Source organism: Silene latifolia, chromosome 1, assembly GCF_048544455.1.
Source record: "Silene latifolia isolate original U9 population chromosome 1, ASM4854445v1, whole genome shotgun sequence".
In the NCBI taxonomy this organism is placed as follows: Eukaryota; Viridiplantae; Streptophyta; class Magnoliopsida; order Caryophyllales; family Caryophyllaceae; genus Silene; species Silene latifolia.
This window is the reverse complement of record NC_133526.1, coordinates 185,116,381-185,136,485: the sequence shown is the minus strand read 5'-3', so window position 1 is coordinate 185,136,485 and position 20,105 is coordinate 185,116,381. Positions and strand designations below refer to the sequence as shown.

Here is a 20,105-nt window from a genome sequence, read left to right as displayed (position 1 = left end):
GCGCCATCAGTTGTGTTTGACAAACTTTTTTTTTATAGGTGGTGTTTGAAAATATTTTTTTTTAAAGATTGTGTTTGACAAAAAAAACTATTGTTATTATTATTTTTCTTGTTGTTATTTTTATTATTATTATTATTTTATATAAAACCGCAACGTTTATTATTATTATTATTATAAAAAAAACGCAAACTTTTATTGAGATTAAACAAATTTTTTACAAGAATTTAGTGGGCAGCCAATAGAAACAATGATAAGAAAATATAGTCTAAAACACAAGGTAAGATAATAACATTTTTCCGCTTTATATACGTTGGTTTGTTCATACATTATACTACGGTTACATTACGATAACAAATAATGAGAAGAGTGATAATTTTGTTTTAAAAATAACAATGTATATATGTATCGAATAATTAATAATGTCAAATATTTTTGCGTCAGTTTTTAAAAATAATACTTTGCACATAACTTTCTAAACTGAATTTATAGGATCTGAACTTATAGGATCTGAAATGAACTGAACTTATAGAATTTGAACTGAACTGAACTTATAGGATCTGAACTTAACTTAACTTATAGGATCTGATCTGAACTGAACTTATAGGATCTGAAGTGAACTTAAATTAAGTGACTTTAAGTCCAAAAGAACAGGGCCTTAGAGCGAAGTTAGTTTATGCAAGAGGTACAAGGTTCGAAATTTTGTGCATGCGGGCTTAGGTTGTTGGTTTTTTTTTTTTTTTTCTTTTTTTTTTTTCTTTTTTTTGCTATTCACTATATATTTCCTTAAGTTTGATTTCTACTCCTAAATTTTTGGTGTTTGACCCGATATTTTTGTTATGGGGTGGACGAATTCATCGGTAGTTCTTTGGCTTGCTCCAACATAATTAAGAGTTTGTTTTCTAGTCCGTATATGGCTAACGTCTAATAATATTTCAATACATATATAATAGTAGTACACTATAATTTAATGTTCTAACACAAAATATTATTATTAGATTTGTTCTTTTGTTATCCATAATAAAATAGCGTATATGCTAAATCCCGCACATAGTTTTACTGTTTCCCGCACACTTTACCTCACTATTCCATCATTGCCCCTGTAAAGAAAAAAAGGAAAATCAGAAAATAAACCCCCACCCTTTGACGACCTTCCTGACCACCCATCCTCCAACCACCGCCCTACGCCATCCGCGACGACCACCCCGCTCCTTGCAACCATTACAACCAGTCTTGTCGTGGGTTCGATTAATCGTTCTTCCTCTCTTCTTCCTCCGCAATCAATCACGTAATGATTTTATACATTTAATCCTACATCGTAAACTGTTCGAACTTCGATTGTTAATTGGTGAATGTTATACACTCAATTTTGGGGTTTTTTTATGAATGAGTCGATTGTTTTTTGCATCCGTGTTTTGTTATTAAATCAATTTTAATAGGGTTAGTTCATAATCTACATTGCAATTCAATTAGAGTTTGTGTGGTTGAAGGTGGTGGCTCTGGGTGATGGGGCGTCATCAACGGCGGATGCTGTAGGGGAGGGAGTCGTCGACGACATCGTCTGCAGTGGAGGGTGGTGGTTATAGGGGAGAGCGTTGTGGTTATAGAGGTGGCTTTGGTGATTTGGCAGCAAATTTGGGGGAAGGAAGGTGGTGCGGCGGCAAGAGGTGGATGGCGGTGGCTGTAGGGGATGACGCCGGTTCTGGGTTCGTTCGGGTATGGGTGGTCGGAGCTTGGGAGGGGGTGGTAGGGGGGTAGTTAGTGTTTTGTTTAATTTTTTTCTCTCTTATTTTCTTTATTTGTGGGTAAAAAGTGAGAGGGATAAATTCGGAACAAGCTTGTAATTTGTGTAGGATTAAGTAAATTTGTGTGCGGGATTTAGCACGTCCCTTTCTTTATTTGTGGGTAAAAAGTGAGAGGGATAAATTCAGAACAAGTTTGTAATTTGTGTAGGATTAAATAAATTTGTGTGCGGGATTTAGCACGTCCCTAAAATAGAGACTTTAAATAATAGTCTAGAAAAATTGTGTTAGTAAAATCGAACTCCAAACGATAGAAGTCTAGAAACACCACTGTCCATAAGTCCGACCACCAAACAACAAACCACCACCACCATTCTCTTCTTCTCACTCCCTTTATCTAATAAAAATCTTTGTTTAGTGATTAACCTCCTCGTTTTATTCACCATAGGTGGATTTAATCTACTAATTACGTTCAAAATCCACATATTTACGTTAAAATACATTTAACATCACAAATTCTTGTTTCAGACGGACACTTTTCGTCTTATTTTTCAGACGGGCATATGTGACTATTTTATAGGTAAATGTAACCACAATGGTATAGGCGCTGTTACAACTTATGATAACTGGTTTTTCAACAGTGGTCACATTTAACTGTAAAATGGTTACAAAATCTCGTCTTATTATTTCAGACCCAAAAGGCACGTCTGAAGCAAAATACACTGATTTAACATATACTCAAGTATATCAATATTACTCCTCATAGTTATACGGAGTAATCATGAATCGTAAAAATATATAGAGTACATACTCCGTATTTACTAGTCAATAATTATTTGTTGGACTTTTCATGGGAATAATTTCAAATAAAAACTAACTACTCCGTATTAATTAGAATAAATGAAGTATTCATATATAATTATTTTTTTTATCTAACGAAGCGTGCACTTAATCGCATTACAATAGAGGAAAGGAAAATCGAACCTGGGATCTATTATTCAATCATAAGTCACAATATCTCCATCTTAACTACTCCCTCCCATCCAAACAAAAGGTAACATGGGAGGGAGCACAAGTTTTAAGAAAATAGAAAAAAAGTAAGGGTAGTATTGGAATTAAAGTAGGACCACTTGTAACTTAATTAAAGGAGGGCCACAAATATGATGGCATTTTCTGTAAATAATAAGGGTGTATGAGGGGTCTTTAGTCATGTTTTTTACCAAATAAGGAATTGGTAGTTTGGTTTGGATGGTCCGAATAAGGTAAGTGTTACCTTTGGTTTGGATGGGAGGGAGTATTAGACAACTAAAACATGTTTGGTAGTATTAGTGTAGATCTAACCTAGTAGTCATGAGTAACAGTCCAGATGATAAATCGTAAGTTCGAATTATGTGTTCAATGTATGTATGTTTACGAGACACAGACACGTGAACCGTGCCTACCTACATCTATCCTTCAAGCAAAAGAAAGTACTCGTAAGAAGCATGGACAAATAAGTGAAACACAAATTCTTATTTGTGACCGTTGATATCCGTCACAAATTTATGGCGGATAAAATAAAATTTATATGGATAGATAAAAACAATTTATTTGTAACAGTCTAGATACTCTTATTTTTGTCTTATCTATCATATGATGATACTTGATCTTTTATAAATTTGTGACGAATATACCCGTTAAAAAAAAAAAAAAGACTTACCGTGAATAACATAAAGTGGTACGTAGATTCCTCGTTAAAAGTAGTCAAAGTTTTGGAACTAAACTATTGTCGTGACACATGAGTCATGGGACTCATGACCCAAATGTTTTCTTGCCAAGTCCTCATTCCTTGTATATCTACTCCTCTATAAATTAAAAGGATAGTGATAGGGATAGGCCACCGGACGCCCAAATCGCCCACCCTCTCACACGTTTTTAATTGAAGGGTCCCCACTCACCTCATGTGAGAGGGTGGCGCATAAAATCGGTGTCCCGCCACACGCATTTCATTTTCCAAATTAAAATGTATGCTTTACCATCCCAACAATAATTCTTCAAGAGTTCAAGTAATTAAGTTGAAATACCTATTTAATTAAAGTCCTTATCAACACATAATAATGAAATTTGCTACGCTTCTTTTTATCTCCCTTTTCCTAACCTCATTCTTAATCAACATCACTAATGCCCTACCGCCTCCTTCTCCGCCTTCTGGTAATCAACTTCCTACATTATTTATATTTTATGTAATTTCCGTCTTTAATTTAGAGTTAGGACAGTGATAACGTCAAAGGATAAATGTCTTACTCTATATACTCGCTTTTGTAAGAGTGTTGATAAGGTATTACGAGTAATTGTTTATTTTTCTAGGGTTAATATGAGCGACAGAGTATATTTTTAACGGACATTGTTATGATCACCCTTAGTTAATGTACGGAGTATGTCACAGCTTTAATTTTCTCATATTAATATATAAGTTCAAAAATACTCCCTCCTATCCACTCTTTTCTTCCCTATTTCCTAAAACGGATTATTCAGGTTTTCTTCCCCTTTCCTTTTTGAGAAAGTTTTTATTAATACTATACTCTTACCTCTTTCCACTCATCAAACCCCACTATATACTTTATTAATATTTAATTCTAATTATTCATACCTCTCTCCAATAACTAAACCCCACCCATCTCCTTTATTAATATTTAATCATAATTATTCATACCTCTCCCCAATTACCAAACCCCACTCATATATTTATCAATATTATACTCCCCACCCTTAATCTCCGTGCCCACTTCAAAGGGGAAAAAAAGGATGGATGGGAGGGAGTAATAAAAATGATACCATTAATTTTTTTACAAAAAACTCTTTCAAATGAGTACAGGATGATATTCTTGGTAGCACATACTCGAATGAAATATTAATACTAATTAAATATGGTCACAAGGATTTTGTGTTTTTGTACACAACATGCATAGTTTAGTACATTAGTTGTGATAAAGTTATTTACTTTTTTATATGGAATTTTGAATGAAATTGATGAAAACGCAGCGTTTTGCAAGAAAAAATGCGGGGAAAGGTGCGCATTGAAGGGACCAGGGTCAAGGTGTGAAGGGTACTGCCTGATGTGTTGCAGCAAGTGCAATTGTGTTCCTTCAGGAACATCTGGTAACTTGAACGAGTGCCCCTGTTATAGGGACATGAAGAGCCCTAAGACTGGCAGGTCCAAGTGTCCTTAATTTTAGGTTAACTCGAGGATTAAAGGGTATGTAGGATGATATCGGATGGTACGGAGTGTTAATCTGGTGGCGAATAATATTACCATGATGAAATAATTCATGGTAGGACGTTATAAGACTATGTATAATGTATGATCGTATGCTACTTTTGTTATAATTCTATGTATGGGACGAGTTCTATGTGATGTGCATGTGTTTAGGCACTTCAGTTTGATAGTGTATGTTGGTTTTTTGTGAGGACGAAAATATCAAACGGTCACAATGTCTTACCTCTCATGTGATATGGCTCATATGGGCCTGCCTTATGCATGCGAAATCGTAAATAAATACGGTATGATCTAAAACACTTACTTAAATATACCTAAATATTGCCTAAATTGCTGCACACAAGTACCGATTTAGCTGAATTGAATTGAAATTAAATAAAGCAAAATATTTAGTTTGAAACAAAGGTAAAGGTAGATTCTGTCCTACCTAAAGTTTTGTTCACGTTCATTTTGTTTTTAATCCATATGTTATGTCCCTACTATAAGCTTCATATATATAGAATTTAGATGCGGGAACAAAATTTACTCGCATAGTCGCATACCACAAGAACATGATCGTACAATAACATTACCTCCGTGTCTCAACTTTGAAAATTGCAGCCTTAAGGAGGAAACAAAAACACTCTTTTTACACTTAAGTACTTAACTATTGCACCAACAAATAATAATAATCCAAATAAGAGCAAAATTGAAGGAGATGCTAGTTGTAAACAATTAGGCATTTGCTACGCCTTTCCTACTCAAACATGCACTAACTTGGTTGGCCACCAAACCTAACCTTGACTGTTAAATCCCTTGAATTATGGTGTCATTAATTTGTTGCTTGCTATAAACACACTCCACTCCACTCCTCGCCTTCCCATTTACAGCTCACATATCATCACTCTTTATTTTACAGCTGTATTATCACAAATTGTTGTTTCAGACGGACACTTTTGGTCTTATTTGTCAGACGGATAAAATGTTGCCATTTTTTAAGAAAATATAACCAATTAATTCACAAAATGTTATGACTAGAGGTGTCATTTTTTACCCTGAAAATGATGTGAACAATAATGGTAACATGTTATCAGAAAATAACAACATTTTATTGTAAAATGATGACATGTTACCCGTCTTATTTCAGACCAAAAGCAATGGTCTTAAGAAAAACGGACCGATGTATTATACCCTCTCCCATTAATCTCGCTTATCAGTTATCACCGTCACAACTCATAAGCTTGTGATCTTTCACAAGTCACAATTAGAGATGGCAACAGATCCTGGACCCTATCCAGATCCGCGGATCCGGACCCTAATGGATAGGATATGGATCCTAATTTTTCGGACCCCGTGGATATGGGTTGGATATGGATCCAATTATTTGAAAATGGATCTGGATATGGATCTGGAAAATTTGGATCCGCCGGATATGGGTCGAATATGGGTCCAACGTTGGTGTGGCGGATATGAATCTGGACACTTTCGAACCCTATCCAGATCCGGTCCATTTCCATCCCTAGTCACAATCTTCTTTTATACTTGCGATTACTTAAATCGGTGTAAGAGGTCTAACAAATTTGTAACCGTCACAAATAAAAATTTGTATTTATTTATACCCTCTTTCCAAGTCCTAATTTTGGTAGATGATATACTCACTCAAAACCTTTAACTAGCTAGAACAATCATTCACCAGTTGATTGTTGAACAATTTATCACTCAACATTTGATATAGAAAGAAAAAAAATTGTATGAAAAAGGGTAAATACTTTAGACTAAAAATATGTACTATTTTATTGCTAATTTCAAATCTAATATCTAACAAAAAGGTAAAGATATAGTTTAACGTCGGTCTCATTATAGACGGATAACTATAGATGGATATTGTCCCTTTTACAATTTAAAGTGGGTAGTGCAAGTGGGGGTATTTATTTCTCACCCATTTGCACTACCCACTTTAATTTATGAGAGGGATACATGTCACACATCCGTCTATAGCTATAAACGGATAGTGTCCGTCTATAATGAGAATTTGTGATAGTTTAAAAATACTTTGTGTTTTGGTGGGACATTCAAAAGCTCATTTTCCACTCTTTTTGTAAAATATTATTAGGCAATATATATGCTCCTTATATTACGGAATAATTAGTTGATAGCAATTACGATTTTCCATATCACTTACGATATTTTAGCCTAATTTATAGGATATAGTTATTATATCATTGTAACTATATAAAGCCTTTGGGCTATTGCTAATGGAATCATCAATTCTATTCCTCTAAACTATATCCCGCGTATACTTTCCAACATGGTATATATCGAGCCAAGTTTTTTCTTCTTCCTAAAAAAAAAAAAAAAAAAAAAAAAAAAAACACATACAAACCCTACAATTTCCTTCGTCTTCTTGCCATGACTGGTGAAGACGCAACCCCGACTGGTGCACAGTCACAAAAAATCGATCCCCTTTCTCCTTTCTTTCTCGGTTCCGGTGATATTCCGGGCATTAAAATTTCGAATGTTATGTTAACAAGCAAGAACTATGACGATTGGAGTCGCTCTATTCGAATGTCTCTCAAATCCCGTCGCAAATTTGGTTTTTGTGACGGCTCTATTAAAAAACCAACTGATGAATTTATGCTCTCTCAATGGGAAGTCGTACACTGTACGATTGTTCAGTGGCTGCGGCATACTATTGATCAATCGGTATTGGAAAGCGTGCCCTATGTTGATGATGCTGCCGTCATGTGGAGTGACCTTAAGGACCGTTTTGCTGTTGTTGACGGAACCTCAATTCACGCCATTAAAACTGAAATTGGTGAATGCAAACAATTGAAAGGTATGTCCGTTACTCAGTATTATGGTAAATTAAAATCGCTATGGGAGGCACTTAACATACATGAACCGCCGTTTGCTTGTGAATGTGGTAAGTGTACCTGTGACATCGCCTCTAAGGCTATTACCCGTCTTGATAACGAACGCCTACACCAGTTCTTTATGGGTCTAGACCGTAGTCTTTACGGAAATCTTCGAAATCAACAATTTCAAATGGACCCTCTGCCCACCCTCAACCGCGGTTACCATGCCGCATTACAGCCGAACGATTATTGCTTGTCGACCCCTCTCCGACCGGGCTGCGGATGTTGTTGCGTTCATTTGTTCGCGTCGTCTCGTACATCCGCCGATTGGAAGGCGATTCGCGAAAAAGAAAAACAGGAACGTCGAAAACTCTCTTGCACTCACTGTTCTATTCCGAGTAAAATTGTCCATGGCCATGATATTCATTCTTGCTTTATTAAGAAAAATAATTTCCCGGATTGGTGGGGAACCCGACCTCGTTCTCTAGCTGAGTTGCACCGTAATAAGGGTGCTGGTACAGGAACATCTTCAAGTACGCATGGGCAGGGACATGATAGTCCACTTGTTCATGCCAACGTATTGTCCACTGCTTTTGCCTCCTCCGATCGGTTATCTGGTACGTATTCACATTGGATTATCGATCACGGGTGCTTCTAATCATGTTACAGGTAACCTATCTTTTTTTATGGAGCAATTCGATATTGAGCCGCGGCATGTCGGTCTTCCTAACGGTGAAAAGGTGATGGCTACTGTCATGGGGACGGTCCGTATTGATGCCAACATTGTCCTACAGCGGGTGTTATTTGTACCAAGTTTGAAGTGCAATTTAATTTCTGTCTCTCAATTAACTTGCGACAACGATTATACTTTACAATTTGCTAAAAACTCTTGCTATATACAGGACCTTTCCTCGAGGACGATGATTGGGCTAGGTGAGTTGCGGGATGGACTTTACTTGCTGCGTTTGGTGGACAAAGTCGAGACAGTTAATGCCGTGGGCACGGTTCAGTCATATGATATTTGGCATCAACGGCTTGGTCATCCGGGCGAAAAAGCGGTCAAGTCAATTCCTTTAGCTCGTAATATTATATTTAATAAGGACTCGGTGTGCGATGTGTGCCATCTTGCCAAACAAACTCGTCATAGTTTTGACTTAAGCGAGAATAATGCTTCTAATATTTTTGAATTGATACATTGCGACCTTTGGGGTCCGTACCGTATTCCGTCCTCTTGCGGGGCTAAATATTTTTTGACAATTGTTGATGATCGCTCCCGATCAGTTTGGGTTTATCTGCTGCTTGATAAAAAAGAAGTTACCGAAATGTTTATGAATTTTCTCTCTATGGTTCGTACACAATTTTCTCGGCAGGTAAAAATTGTCCGTAGTGACAATGGTACTGAGTTTAATCATATGGCAGATTATTTTTTGCAGCATGGAATTCAATTTCAAACCTCTTGCATTGGCACGCCTCAACAAAATGGGCGTGTCGAACGCAAACATCGCCATATTCTAAATGTTGCACGGGCATTGCGCTTTCAAGGGAACCTTCCTAAGAAATTATGGGGTGAGTGTATTCTTACTGCCGTTTATTTGATTAACCGTACTCCTTCCGCGCTTCTTGACAATAAAACACCCTATGAGACTCTATTTGGTGTCGCCCCTATATATTCCAATTTACGGGTATTTGGATTTCTTTGTTTTGTGCATAATCAAAAAACACGGGGAGATAAATTTGAGCCGCGGAGTCGTAAGTGCATTTTTGTTGGATATCCCCACAATAAAAAAGGGTGGAAAGTCTATGACTTAGAATCGGAAACATTTTTTGTGTCACGCGATGTCGTATTCCATGAAACAATTTTTCCACTTGCTTTGGATATGTCTACATCGTCAAATACTTCCCATAAGCCCATTATTGAAAATCTTATTCCCACTGAAGAAGAGCAGCCCATTGATGTTGAGCAGCCCACTATTGAGCTTAATATTGAGCCCATGACCGAACAACCCACTGTTGAGTACACTTCTGAACAGCCCACTGCTGAGCAGCCCGCTATTGAACCCAATACTGACCAGCCCACTTCTGAGCAGCCCGCTAACGAGCCCAATCCTGAACAGCCCACGGATGAGCAACAACCCGTGACTGATCTGGGTCGTGGTCGTCGGTTAAAAATTCCAAATTCTCGACTACGCGGTTATGTTCTTGATACAACTCAAAGTTCATCCCAGCCCAACTCACCGACTTCGCCTTCATCGCCCTCAGGTACCTCTTATACCTTAGCAAATTATATTAATTGTGACAAGTTTTCTACTCGCCATCGTCATTTTCTCGCAGCTATAACTGCAGGGGTTGAACCACCTTCTTTTAAGGAGGCTATTGGTGACACCGGATGGTGTCGTGCCATGCAAGACGAGATAACTGCCCTTGAAAATAATAACACTTGGGAGTTATCTGACCTACCTCCAGACAAGAAAGCCCTTGGCTGTCGCTGGGTTTACAAAATCAAATACAAGTCGGACGGTTCGGTTGAGAGACTTAAAGCTCGACTAGTTGTTTTTGGTAATCACCAAGTTGAGGGTCTTGATTATGGTGAGACATTTGCCCCAGTTGTCAAAATGGTTACTATTCGGACCTTTCTTGCCGTTGCAGCTATTAAAAAATGGGAATTGCATCAGATGGACGTTCACAATGCTTTTTTACATGGCGATCTAGCTGAGGAGGTTTATATGAAGCTCCCTCCTGGTTTCAGTCGGGGACATGAAGGGAAGGTTTGTCGATTGAAAAAGTCTTTATATGGCCTTCGTCAGGCCCCTCGGTGTTGGTTTGCTAAGCTTGCTGGTGCCCTTCGTGCCTATGGTTTCTCTCCGTCCTATTCCGACTACTCTTTATTCTCCTATTCTAAAGACGAGGTGTGTTTACATGTTCTCGTTTATGTTGATGATTTAGTTATAGCTGGCAATGATGGGTCTGCAATTTCCGTTTTTAAAGAATATTTGCATAAGTGCTTTCATATGAAGGACTTGGGTCCTTTAAAATATTTTCTAGGACTTGAGGTTGCTCGTAGTGCTGAAGGAATCTTCCTTAACCAGCGCAAATATGTACTTGACATCATTACAGAAACCGGTCTTTTGGGTGCTAAACCGGCCTCCACTCCCATGGAGTCCAACGTCCACTTGGTCGATGATCAAAGTGATTTGCTTGGTGATCCTGAGCGCTATAGGAGGTTGGTTGGTCGCTTGGTATATTTGGCCATAACCCGCCCTGATTTATCCTTCGCTATTCATGTTCTCTCGCAATTTCTTCATCAACCTCGTATGTCTCATATGGACGCTGCCCTGCGTGTTGTTCGGTACCTCAAAGGGAGCCCGGGGCAAGGTATACTTCTTCGTTGTGACAGTGATTTTAGTATTTCAGGTTGGTGCGACTCCGACTGGGCTACATGTTCTTTGTCCCATCGCAGTGTCACTGGTTGGTACGTGTTTCTTGGGAATTCCCCAATCTCTTGGAAAACTAAGAAGCAACGCACCGTGTCTCTCTCCTCTACCGAAGCTGAGTATCGCTCCATGGCCATTACACTATGCGAGCTCAAGTGGCTCAAAAGTCTGCTTACTAGTTTAGGTGTCTCCATTCCAACTCCTATATGGCTATTCTGCGATAATAAGTCAGCCATGCATCTTGCACAAAACCCCGTCTTCCATGAACGAACAAAGCACATTGAAATTGACTGTCATTTTGTTCGCGATGCTATTACAGATGGTCTCATTCAACCCTGTCACGTGACCACCACCGAGCAATTGGCTGACATCTTCACGAAACCTTTAGGTGTCACTCAGTTTCATTACTTACTCCGCAAGTTGGGCATTCTTGATCTCCATGCTCCAACTTGAGGGGAGGTATTAGGCAATATATATGCTCCGTATATTACGGAATAATTAGTTGATAGCAATTACGATTTTCCATATCACTTACGATATTTTAGCCTAATTTATAGGATATAGTTATTATATCATTGTAACTATATAAAGCCTTTGGGCTATTGCTAATGGAATCATCAATTCTATTCCTCTAAACTATATCCTGCGTATACTTTCCAACAAATATCGACTTTCACTCACATTTTCCTCTCTTTATTAGCAAAACCGCGAAGATGACTGTTTTGGTGGGAAGATTAAGCCATGACCACTCCTCTTAAAAAATCTGCTTTATTTGATAATTATACACACAAGTTGCATCTAATCTCATTGCCTTGGTTATTGTACCAAATGGAAATGGGTAGATCATTGTAGAATTGCACAAATACTATCCAACAACCAGTTTTATAGTAGAATTATACAACCGCCTCAAAGTTATTGAGCTCTTACACAAAATTGCTGAGCTATTTTACATGTTATTGAGCTATTTTACAAAGTTATTGAGCTTAATAATTATTCTGTTAAGCTCAATAACTTTGTATCATAGCTCGATAATTTTGTTAGTAGAACTCGATAACTTTATAACAAAGCTCAACTACATTGAATAAATTGTATATACAACCAGTTGTATAATACATTAACTGGTAGAATAGAGGACGTAATATTTTATTGCTAATTTCAAATCTAATATCTAACAAAAAGGTGAAGACATAGTTTAAAAATACTTTGTGCTTATTGTCGGGACAATCTCAATACGATGCCAAATCATATTTCACATAATGATATCGACAATCAACAATTAACATTTCATATCAAACTTATATAAGTATTTAAACATAGGGGTGTTTGGTAAATGGCGGATTGAGAAATTTTCAGCATATTTAAGGCTTTTAGCATGTTTGACTCACCAATCTACTATTTTGAGTGTTGACATATTGAAAAAGTAGATTGGAGCTCAATCTACTGTTTTCCAATATGCTGCTTTACCCAGCATATTCACATTAGTAGATTGTGAAATATGAATCCGTCAACAATCTACATATAGATACAACAATCTAGTAACCAAAATCTGCGAATTACCAAACACTTCTACTAAATCTGTTAATTGAAATATACTAGTCAAACCTGTTAATCCAATCTGTCATTTATAATCTGCTTGACCAATCTGCTTCTGCTAATATCAATCTGCTGATTATCAAACAGGGCCATAGAGATGAAACTAAGCACATGCCGAACAACTCAGAGCCTCAACAAGTTTTTTTAAGGAAAAATATGTAAACTTTTTTATTAGAAGGGTAAATAACATTGATATTTCGACCCTAAGTGTTAGGGGAATATTACGATAATATTATCGTAATCGGAATAATATATGTATTAGAATAATTATATTATATTACGATATTAGTTGATACGATTTAGATCTCGTGAGTATTATAAATATCGAGCCAACGTAATCATTCGAGATACGAACGAACTAAGGCCCTGTTCTTTTGGACTGAAATTGTCTGAACTCAACTGAACTGAACTTAATGGAGCTGAACTGAACTGAACTGAACTTAATGGAGCTGAACTGAACTGAACTGAACTGAACTGAACTGAAATAATAATAAAAAGATTATATTATTATTATTATTATTAATAATAATAATAATAATAATAATAATAATAATAATAAATATTATAATAAAAATAATACCAATAATAATAATAAATATTATTATAATATTATTCATTAATAATAATAATATATTAATATAATCTAATAATAATAATCTAATAAGATATATAAAAAATAAAATATTAATATAATAATAAATAAAGTAATAATAATAATAATATATTAGTAATATAAATGATAACATTATTAATAATAATATAATATATTAATAATAAAAACTAAAAAATAAATAATATAATAATAATAATAATAATAGGTCTAATATAATAACTTATTAACATAATAATATTAAATATAATAATAATAATAAATATGTGATTAATAATATTAATAATGAGTATATTAATAAAATAATAAATATTAAATAATAACTTATTAATATAATAATATTAAATATAATAAAACTAATAATAAATATGTTATGAATAATATTAATAATAATAAATATATTAATAAAATAATAAATATAATATAATAATAATAATAGTAATGTTAATGTTAATAATAATAATAATAATAATAATAATAATAATAATAAATGTATTAAATATAAATATAATAATATAAACAATACGAATTAATTATTAATAAATATAATATTAATATAATAAATATAAAAATAATATAATAATAATAATAAAAACAATAGTAAATACATTAATATAAAAATAATAATAAGATTATCAATAAGATTAATAATAGTAATGTTGAAATAAATCGAATCGAATCAATCAATCGATCTCAATCGAATCAATCAATCAATCAATTGAATTGAATCAATCGAATCAATCAATCAATGGAGCCGAATCAATCAATCGAATCGATTAGAATCAAATTAAGTCCAAAAGAACAGGGCCTAATATCAATAACACATTTTCTATTATGAATTATCTCTTCTCAAATTATAATACTAAGCAAAATCTAAACCTAACTTCGTCCCTGTTTAAACTGATCTAACGCCATAAGGCTCTGTTCTTTTGGACTTAAAGTCACTTAATTTAAGTTCACTTCAGATCTTATAAGTTTAGTTCAGTTCAGATCCTATAAGTTCAGTTCAGTTCAGATCCTATAAGTTCAGTTTAGTTCAGATCTTATAAGTTCAGTTCAGATCCTATAAGTTCAGTTCAGTTCAGATCCTATAAGTTCAGTTCAGATCTTATACCTCACTTAATTTAAGTTCACTTGAGATCCTATAAATTGATTCGATTCGATTCGAGATCCTATAAGTTCGATTCGAGATCCTATAAGTTCGATTCGATTCGAGATCCTATAAGTTCGATTCACTTCGATTCGATCATATAAGTTGATTCGATTCGATTCGATTGAGATTAGTTTTGATCAAAAGAAAGTCCATAACATACCGAAACAATATCGTACCAAGATGGACCACTATTAAACACTCCCTCACAATCTGAATATCTGATCACCAAACCAAACGCCACAAAATCATTCTGTTTTTTTTTATGTACCAAAATCAGAGATTCCTTCAACTTTTTGACGTATGAGTTATTTGGGCTTTATGTACATACAACTTTCACTCCACTTTCTTACTTCTTACTTTCTTAGCACAAGAAATGCCACTCTTTCTCCAGAAATTTGTTTCTAAAACTTAGTCATTAAATCACTCAAGTAAGACAAAGGTATCATTCTTAAATCCCAACTTTTTTTTTTCTCCCTTTACAGTTTACAGTTTACAGTTTACACTTTCTACCCTTTTTTTGATAAGGTAATACACTTTCTACCCCTTGAAAATGTTAAAATAAATTTACAAATTTATTGCAGAAATTATAAAATGAAGGAATCCTTTGTTTATCCTGGTTTCGAACACGAGAACATCAACAACAACAACAACAACCATGAATTTGATCTACAAACAGACTTCTCTCAGGTTCATTTTACTTATTTACATTATAAATTTATCATAGATGCCTTTTCTTTGTAAATTTTGCTAGTTATAATTTATAATTTAAGTTTTAGAGGCCTACATTTTGATTATAAGTTCAAAAACGTATTTCAACATCTTAGAATTTACGATACTAGTCCACCTCTAGAGCAGGACTAGATAGTAAGAGTTACCGTCTCTAAGAATTAAAACTTTTAGTTAAAATGTTGAATTTTTTTTATGTACGTGTCACATGTATGGGCATGTTGTATCCTAAAGTTTTAAATTATAACATCTATATGTGCCCTTCCCTTTTGAGTTAGTTTCAGCACCGTTTCAGTCCAAAAGAACGAGACTTTAGTTATATGTTGGGGTCTAACATCTTGTTTTATTCATATGAGCAGTTCTTGGAAGAGGCAAAAAGACATTCAAGTCATAACAATGAAACTCAAAAAACGGAAAGTGTGGAAGACCAGCATGTTTTCATCAATCAAGAAGCGAAAAAGCGAAAAAAATCATGGAAAACTATTCTATTTCCGTTTTGGAGATCATCATCAAGCAACAAATCCAAGCAACATTCTAAGGAAACATCAAGGAACACAAATGCCTCAAATCCTAAACCACGAGGTTATGTTTCGGGTCCTATTTATGGGCCCAGAGGCGGCTGGGCTGCATCGAGTGGCCGATTTCAAAACCGTCTTCTTGGGTCAGGGCCTCTAACTGGAATGTTTCAGCTTAAGAAAAAGGAGGAGATTGAAATTGCATATGTTAGTCTTGACAAGCTTAACAAACCCTTAAATGATGCCAAAATTTATGGGCCTGTTTACTTGGTCTCTTAATTACTTTTTAGTACTCCATATATAGGGTCGGAATTAGGAGATTTTTGTACTATGATCTCGTTTTTTCATTTGCAAAAGGCGATCTTATTTATTCCCAAGAGATTAATTTCTCAATAGAATTATAGAAAACATTAATTCATATTTCAATTGTAAAAGGGCACAAGTGGTAGTCGACCCCTTTACTTTGTCTAATCGTGGAGTATTCGACTATATATATACGGAGTATATTATTTAGTTACTAGAGGGATGGCAGAAAGTAGTGCACCCGTAGAAGATGGATTGAGCGCCCTTACAGACGACATCCTATCAGAAATTCTATCACACCTATCCTTCAAACACGCAGTCGCAACGAGTGCATTAGCCACACGTTGGCGCCATCTCTGGAATCGAACCCCTTTCACCCACTTCAACTTCCGTGATTTAAGATCAAGAACGTCTGATCAAGCTGTCTACAAACGACTCGTTTCCCCTTTCCTAAAACATGTCCAAATCGACTTTTACCCTGAAAGCTGTTTCTACCTTCTTTACAAATACTGTGACCAGTTTTATAGCGAAAGTATTTAGAAAATCAGGGTGAGATCATCTATTGTGAGCGTGTACCCGCCTAGAAACTGTCTTATAAACCCGTCACTGGTGGAACTCGAACTCGACCCTGATTTTAATTTTACGCCGGACGTGTGCCCTACGAGCAAACGTTAGAAAAACCGTATATTTTTTTATGTTTACTGTGCCTAATTCACGGGCTTCATACTTACAAGTTAAAGAGAACGACAATGAAAAAAATGTTTTTTCGACTTTAAAGTCGACGGAGAATCATTTTGGACAAATAGAACTTAACATGTTTTCTACATTTTGCACCTTCAATTTTATGAAGGTGTGATACAATCATTCTCAAGTTTGTTAACTTGTTTGTTCAATCAGTTGAGCTCATCAGCAAAAGAATGAAGTTGATTAAATAATGTAATCACTAGGGAGGGGCTTTAAAATCCATGAACAAACCACCAATCCCACAGTTTGAACTATACACATGTTGTCTACAAAAAGCTAATCAACAAATTTGTAATTTCTAAACCCTTTGGTTTAAACGGACTCGACATCACCAGAGCTCGAAGGAGCTACTCTCTTTCCCCTACTCAACATCCTCTTCAACGACCCTAATCTCGAAACAACGGGAGTTTTCACCTCATCCTCCCTAACTCGGTTTGTAGAAGGCGCGGATGACAACGAATCATCAAATATATATCTTGGTATCTCGATAACCAATTCACCCGTTTGCCTAGTGGATGATCCTGACCCTTCCCCAAGTGAGCTAACTTGGGCTTCATTACCCCATATCAAAACATTTGTAGGAAATTGTGGCGGCACTTCCCTCAAGTCTGAGTCTGAGTCTGAATCTGAGTCTGATGAAACGTGACTAGCACCAACAACTTGTTGCGACTCTTGGTTATTAGACTCGATTGCTCGATTTTTAGGTGAATTTAGAGAGCTCCTACAAAGTGGGCAAGTAGAATGAGACTTAAACCACATATCAATACACTCTAAATGAAACCCATGATTGCATATAGGCAACACCCTAACTTTCTCCCCTTGTGAAATTTCACTTAAACAAACTGAACACTCCAACCCTTCTTTGAAATTCTTAGGATCATACACCACAATCGGCAATGATCGTAGCTTATGACTGTCTAAACCTCTCCTTTGACGAACCTCAACTGTCACACCACCCGGTGTCCCTTGCCGGGATACGCGGCCTCGCCAAGAGACTATAAAAGGGTCTTCTCTTGACCAATACCATTTAGCATAAAGGCACAAAAAGAATGCAAATGCTACTATGAAAAACAGAACAATCATGGCTGTTACCATGATCTTAGCCGATACTGCTGCAACTTGTGAATCCATCACTGATGGTGGTGAAATATGTGTATCTCCCATTGATGTGATACTCTTTACCAAAGTTTTAGAAAAAATTGAGCACAACCCAGATGAGAATTTGTGTAATTCTACAATACCCAGAAAGGAATATGTGTTTTACGATGGTACGAGTCTATAGAAGTATAGAACAGAACATGTTCAAGTGAGGTCGCGGAATATGTGCTCTATGATAAAGTTGATAATATATCATGTATAAGTATGTAAGGAAATTGTTTCAAGAACTACAAGTTGGACCAAATTAAATGCCAACGGACAAGAAATTGGAAGTTTCTTAGAAATAACTCAAATTAATACAAATTCTTGATAATTTGATGGAAATTATTTGAAATTTGGATTAAGTGATGATGATAATGATGAAATGAGAGGTTCATAAAATTATATAAATAGTGTTAAAAAGTGAAAAATAAAGCAAAGCAACGACGTAAGGAAGTTGATAGATGAAGCTGTCACAAGTTGAATGATCAACGAGAAAAGTCAAATTAACTACTCTAGAAACTAGTTGACTACGACCAAAACAAGAACCGTACGTACAATCAAGTTGTGTTATTACTATCGAATAATTTACTCCCTCCCAGTCGTTATAATGTTCCCCTTTGATATGGGCACGATACTTAAGGAAAAGTATTAAAATATTAGTAAAAGAGTTGTGTGGGGTTGGTGGTAGGAGAGAGGGATGAATTATTAGTAGTTAAATAAAGAATAATGGGCCAAAACATAAAGGAAAGTAATAAAATAGGAAAAAAAGAGTTGTGTGGGGTTTGGTGATAGGAGAGAGAAATGAATAAAATAAGAGTAAAAGTTTCTAAAAATAGAAAGGGGAACATTACTTGAATAATCCGTTTTGGGAAAGAGGGAACATTATAGTGACTGGGAGGGAGTATTATTTTTAATAATACAAGTGTGATATTTTAAAGATTTACTCCGTAGTTGCTAGCCAACATTTTGTTTGTATTAGGAATTTTTTGGGATATAAATAAGTGACTAATCTAGTAATGTGGATAATTTAGGATGGAAAATGAGATGGCGACATCCGGTGTTGCTCAAATTGAGTAACACCCGGGGTATTATTGTAATTTACTTAGCTATTTGGCTTTCCCTCCATCAAAATTCAAATTTTGAACTAATTAGTGTTAAAGGGTAAGTTAGGAACTTAACCATTAATTAATTTACCAATTATGATAATAATAAATCTTAAAAAATTTGGCTAAGAGATTCTGTGCGATTTCGTGTGCAATATTGTTGGAACAATACGACTTTTACGTGTTTAAGTGACGGAAATCAATATTTCTATTAGAGTGTCTTATATATAACTCTTACAAGAAAAAGTTCAAAGAATAGACGAATTAAAGCATACTCATCTTATACTCTCTTTGTCTCGGATATTTGTTTACGTATTAAGTTCTATGAGCAGTGGTGGAGCGAGGTTGTAGGGATGACAATGAAGCGGGTACTTAAAATGGATATCGCACCTCTTAATTTACTCAGATAAATTTACTTTGGATTGTAAAATAGCAATCGGAGAAAGAACTATGTAGTCTTCAATTCAAATAGCAGACTACATGAAATCATACGTTTAGTGCAAACTCAACGAACTATAATGTTGATCTCAGCTGACCAGTTTACATTTTTAAGTTAGGAATATATGAATGAATTGGACGAACTACGAATTTTCCTTTCTTTATGGTGCATTTATGAAAATTTCATATTTTAGAGTATTATTTTTGTCTGGTCAGAATTCCTTAATCGACCTCAGTCTATTGAATAATGTTACAAAGTGCATATTTCGTCCTAATTTTTTTTTTTAAAATTGTTCCAAATTGGATCATAACTCAAGATAATTAAAGTCGATCTTGGAATTTTGAGTAGTGAACTCACCACAACTACTAGCGCATCCAAGAAGGCATACTAATATTATTGACAATCCAACATCTTTACATTATCAATTAAACTATTAGATTAAACATGAACATCCCTTGCACTAATATTAATTTGTGATGTTGGCCGCCAATTTACAAACACAGCCATCATTAGAAGATC

General features: G+C 35.3%; 2 protein-coding genes and 1 long non-coding RNA gene across 4 annotated transcripts; 2 read left to right on the top strand and 1 right to left on the bottom strand.

Moving 5' to 3' along the window:
• The first annotated feature begins 3,749 nt into the window (after positions 1-3,749).
• On the top strand, positions 3,750-5,133 carry LOC141615023 (peamaclein-like). The gene is made up of 2 exons (XM_074433636.1): positions 3,750-3,929; positions 4,761-5,133. Exons 1-2 carry the CDS (start codon positions 3,836-3,838, stop codon positions 4,946-4,948), a joined length of 282 nt encoding a protein of 93 aa, XP_074289737.1. The 5' UTR covers positions 3,750-3,835; the 3' UTR covers positions 4,949-5,133.
• A 9,823-nt stretch (positions 5,134-14,956) lies between these two features.
• Positions 14,957-16,281, top strand: LOC141614891 (uncharacterized). Of its 2 annotated transcripts, XR_012529522.1 has the most exons (3): positions 14,957-15,055; positions 15,198-15,303; positions 15,702-16,281. It is a non-coding gene; the product is annotated as an uncharacterized LOC141614891 (long non-coding RNA). The 2 variants fall into 2 exon arrangements; XR_012529484.1 differs by lacking the exon at positions 14,957-15,055 and having other exon boundaries at positions 15,072-15,303.
• Positions 16,282-17,216: 935 nt separating this feature from the next.
• LOC141588741 (RING-H2 finger protein ATL3-like) lies at positions 17,217-18,068 on the bottom strand. The gene has a single exon (XM_074410169.1). The coding sequence runs from the start codon at positions 18,066-18,068 to the stop codon at positions 17,217-17,219; it is 852 nt and encodes a 283-aa protein (XP_074266270.1).
• Positions 18,069-20,105: the final 2,037 nt, after the last annotated feature.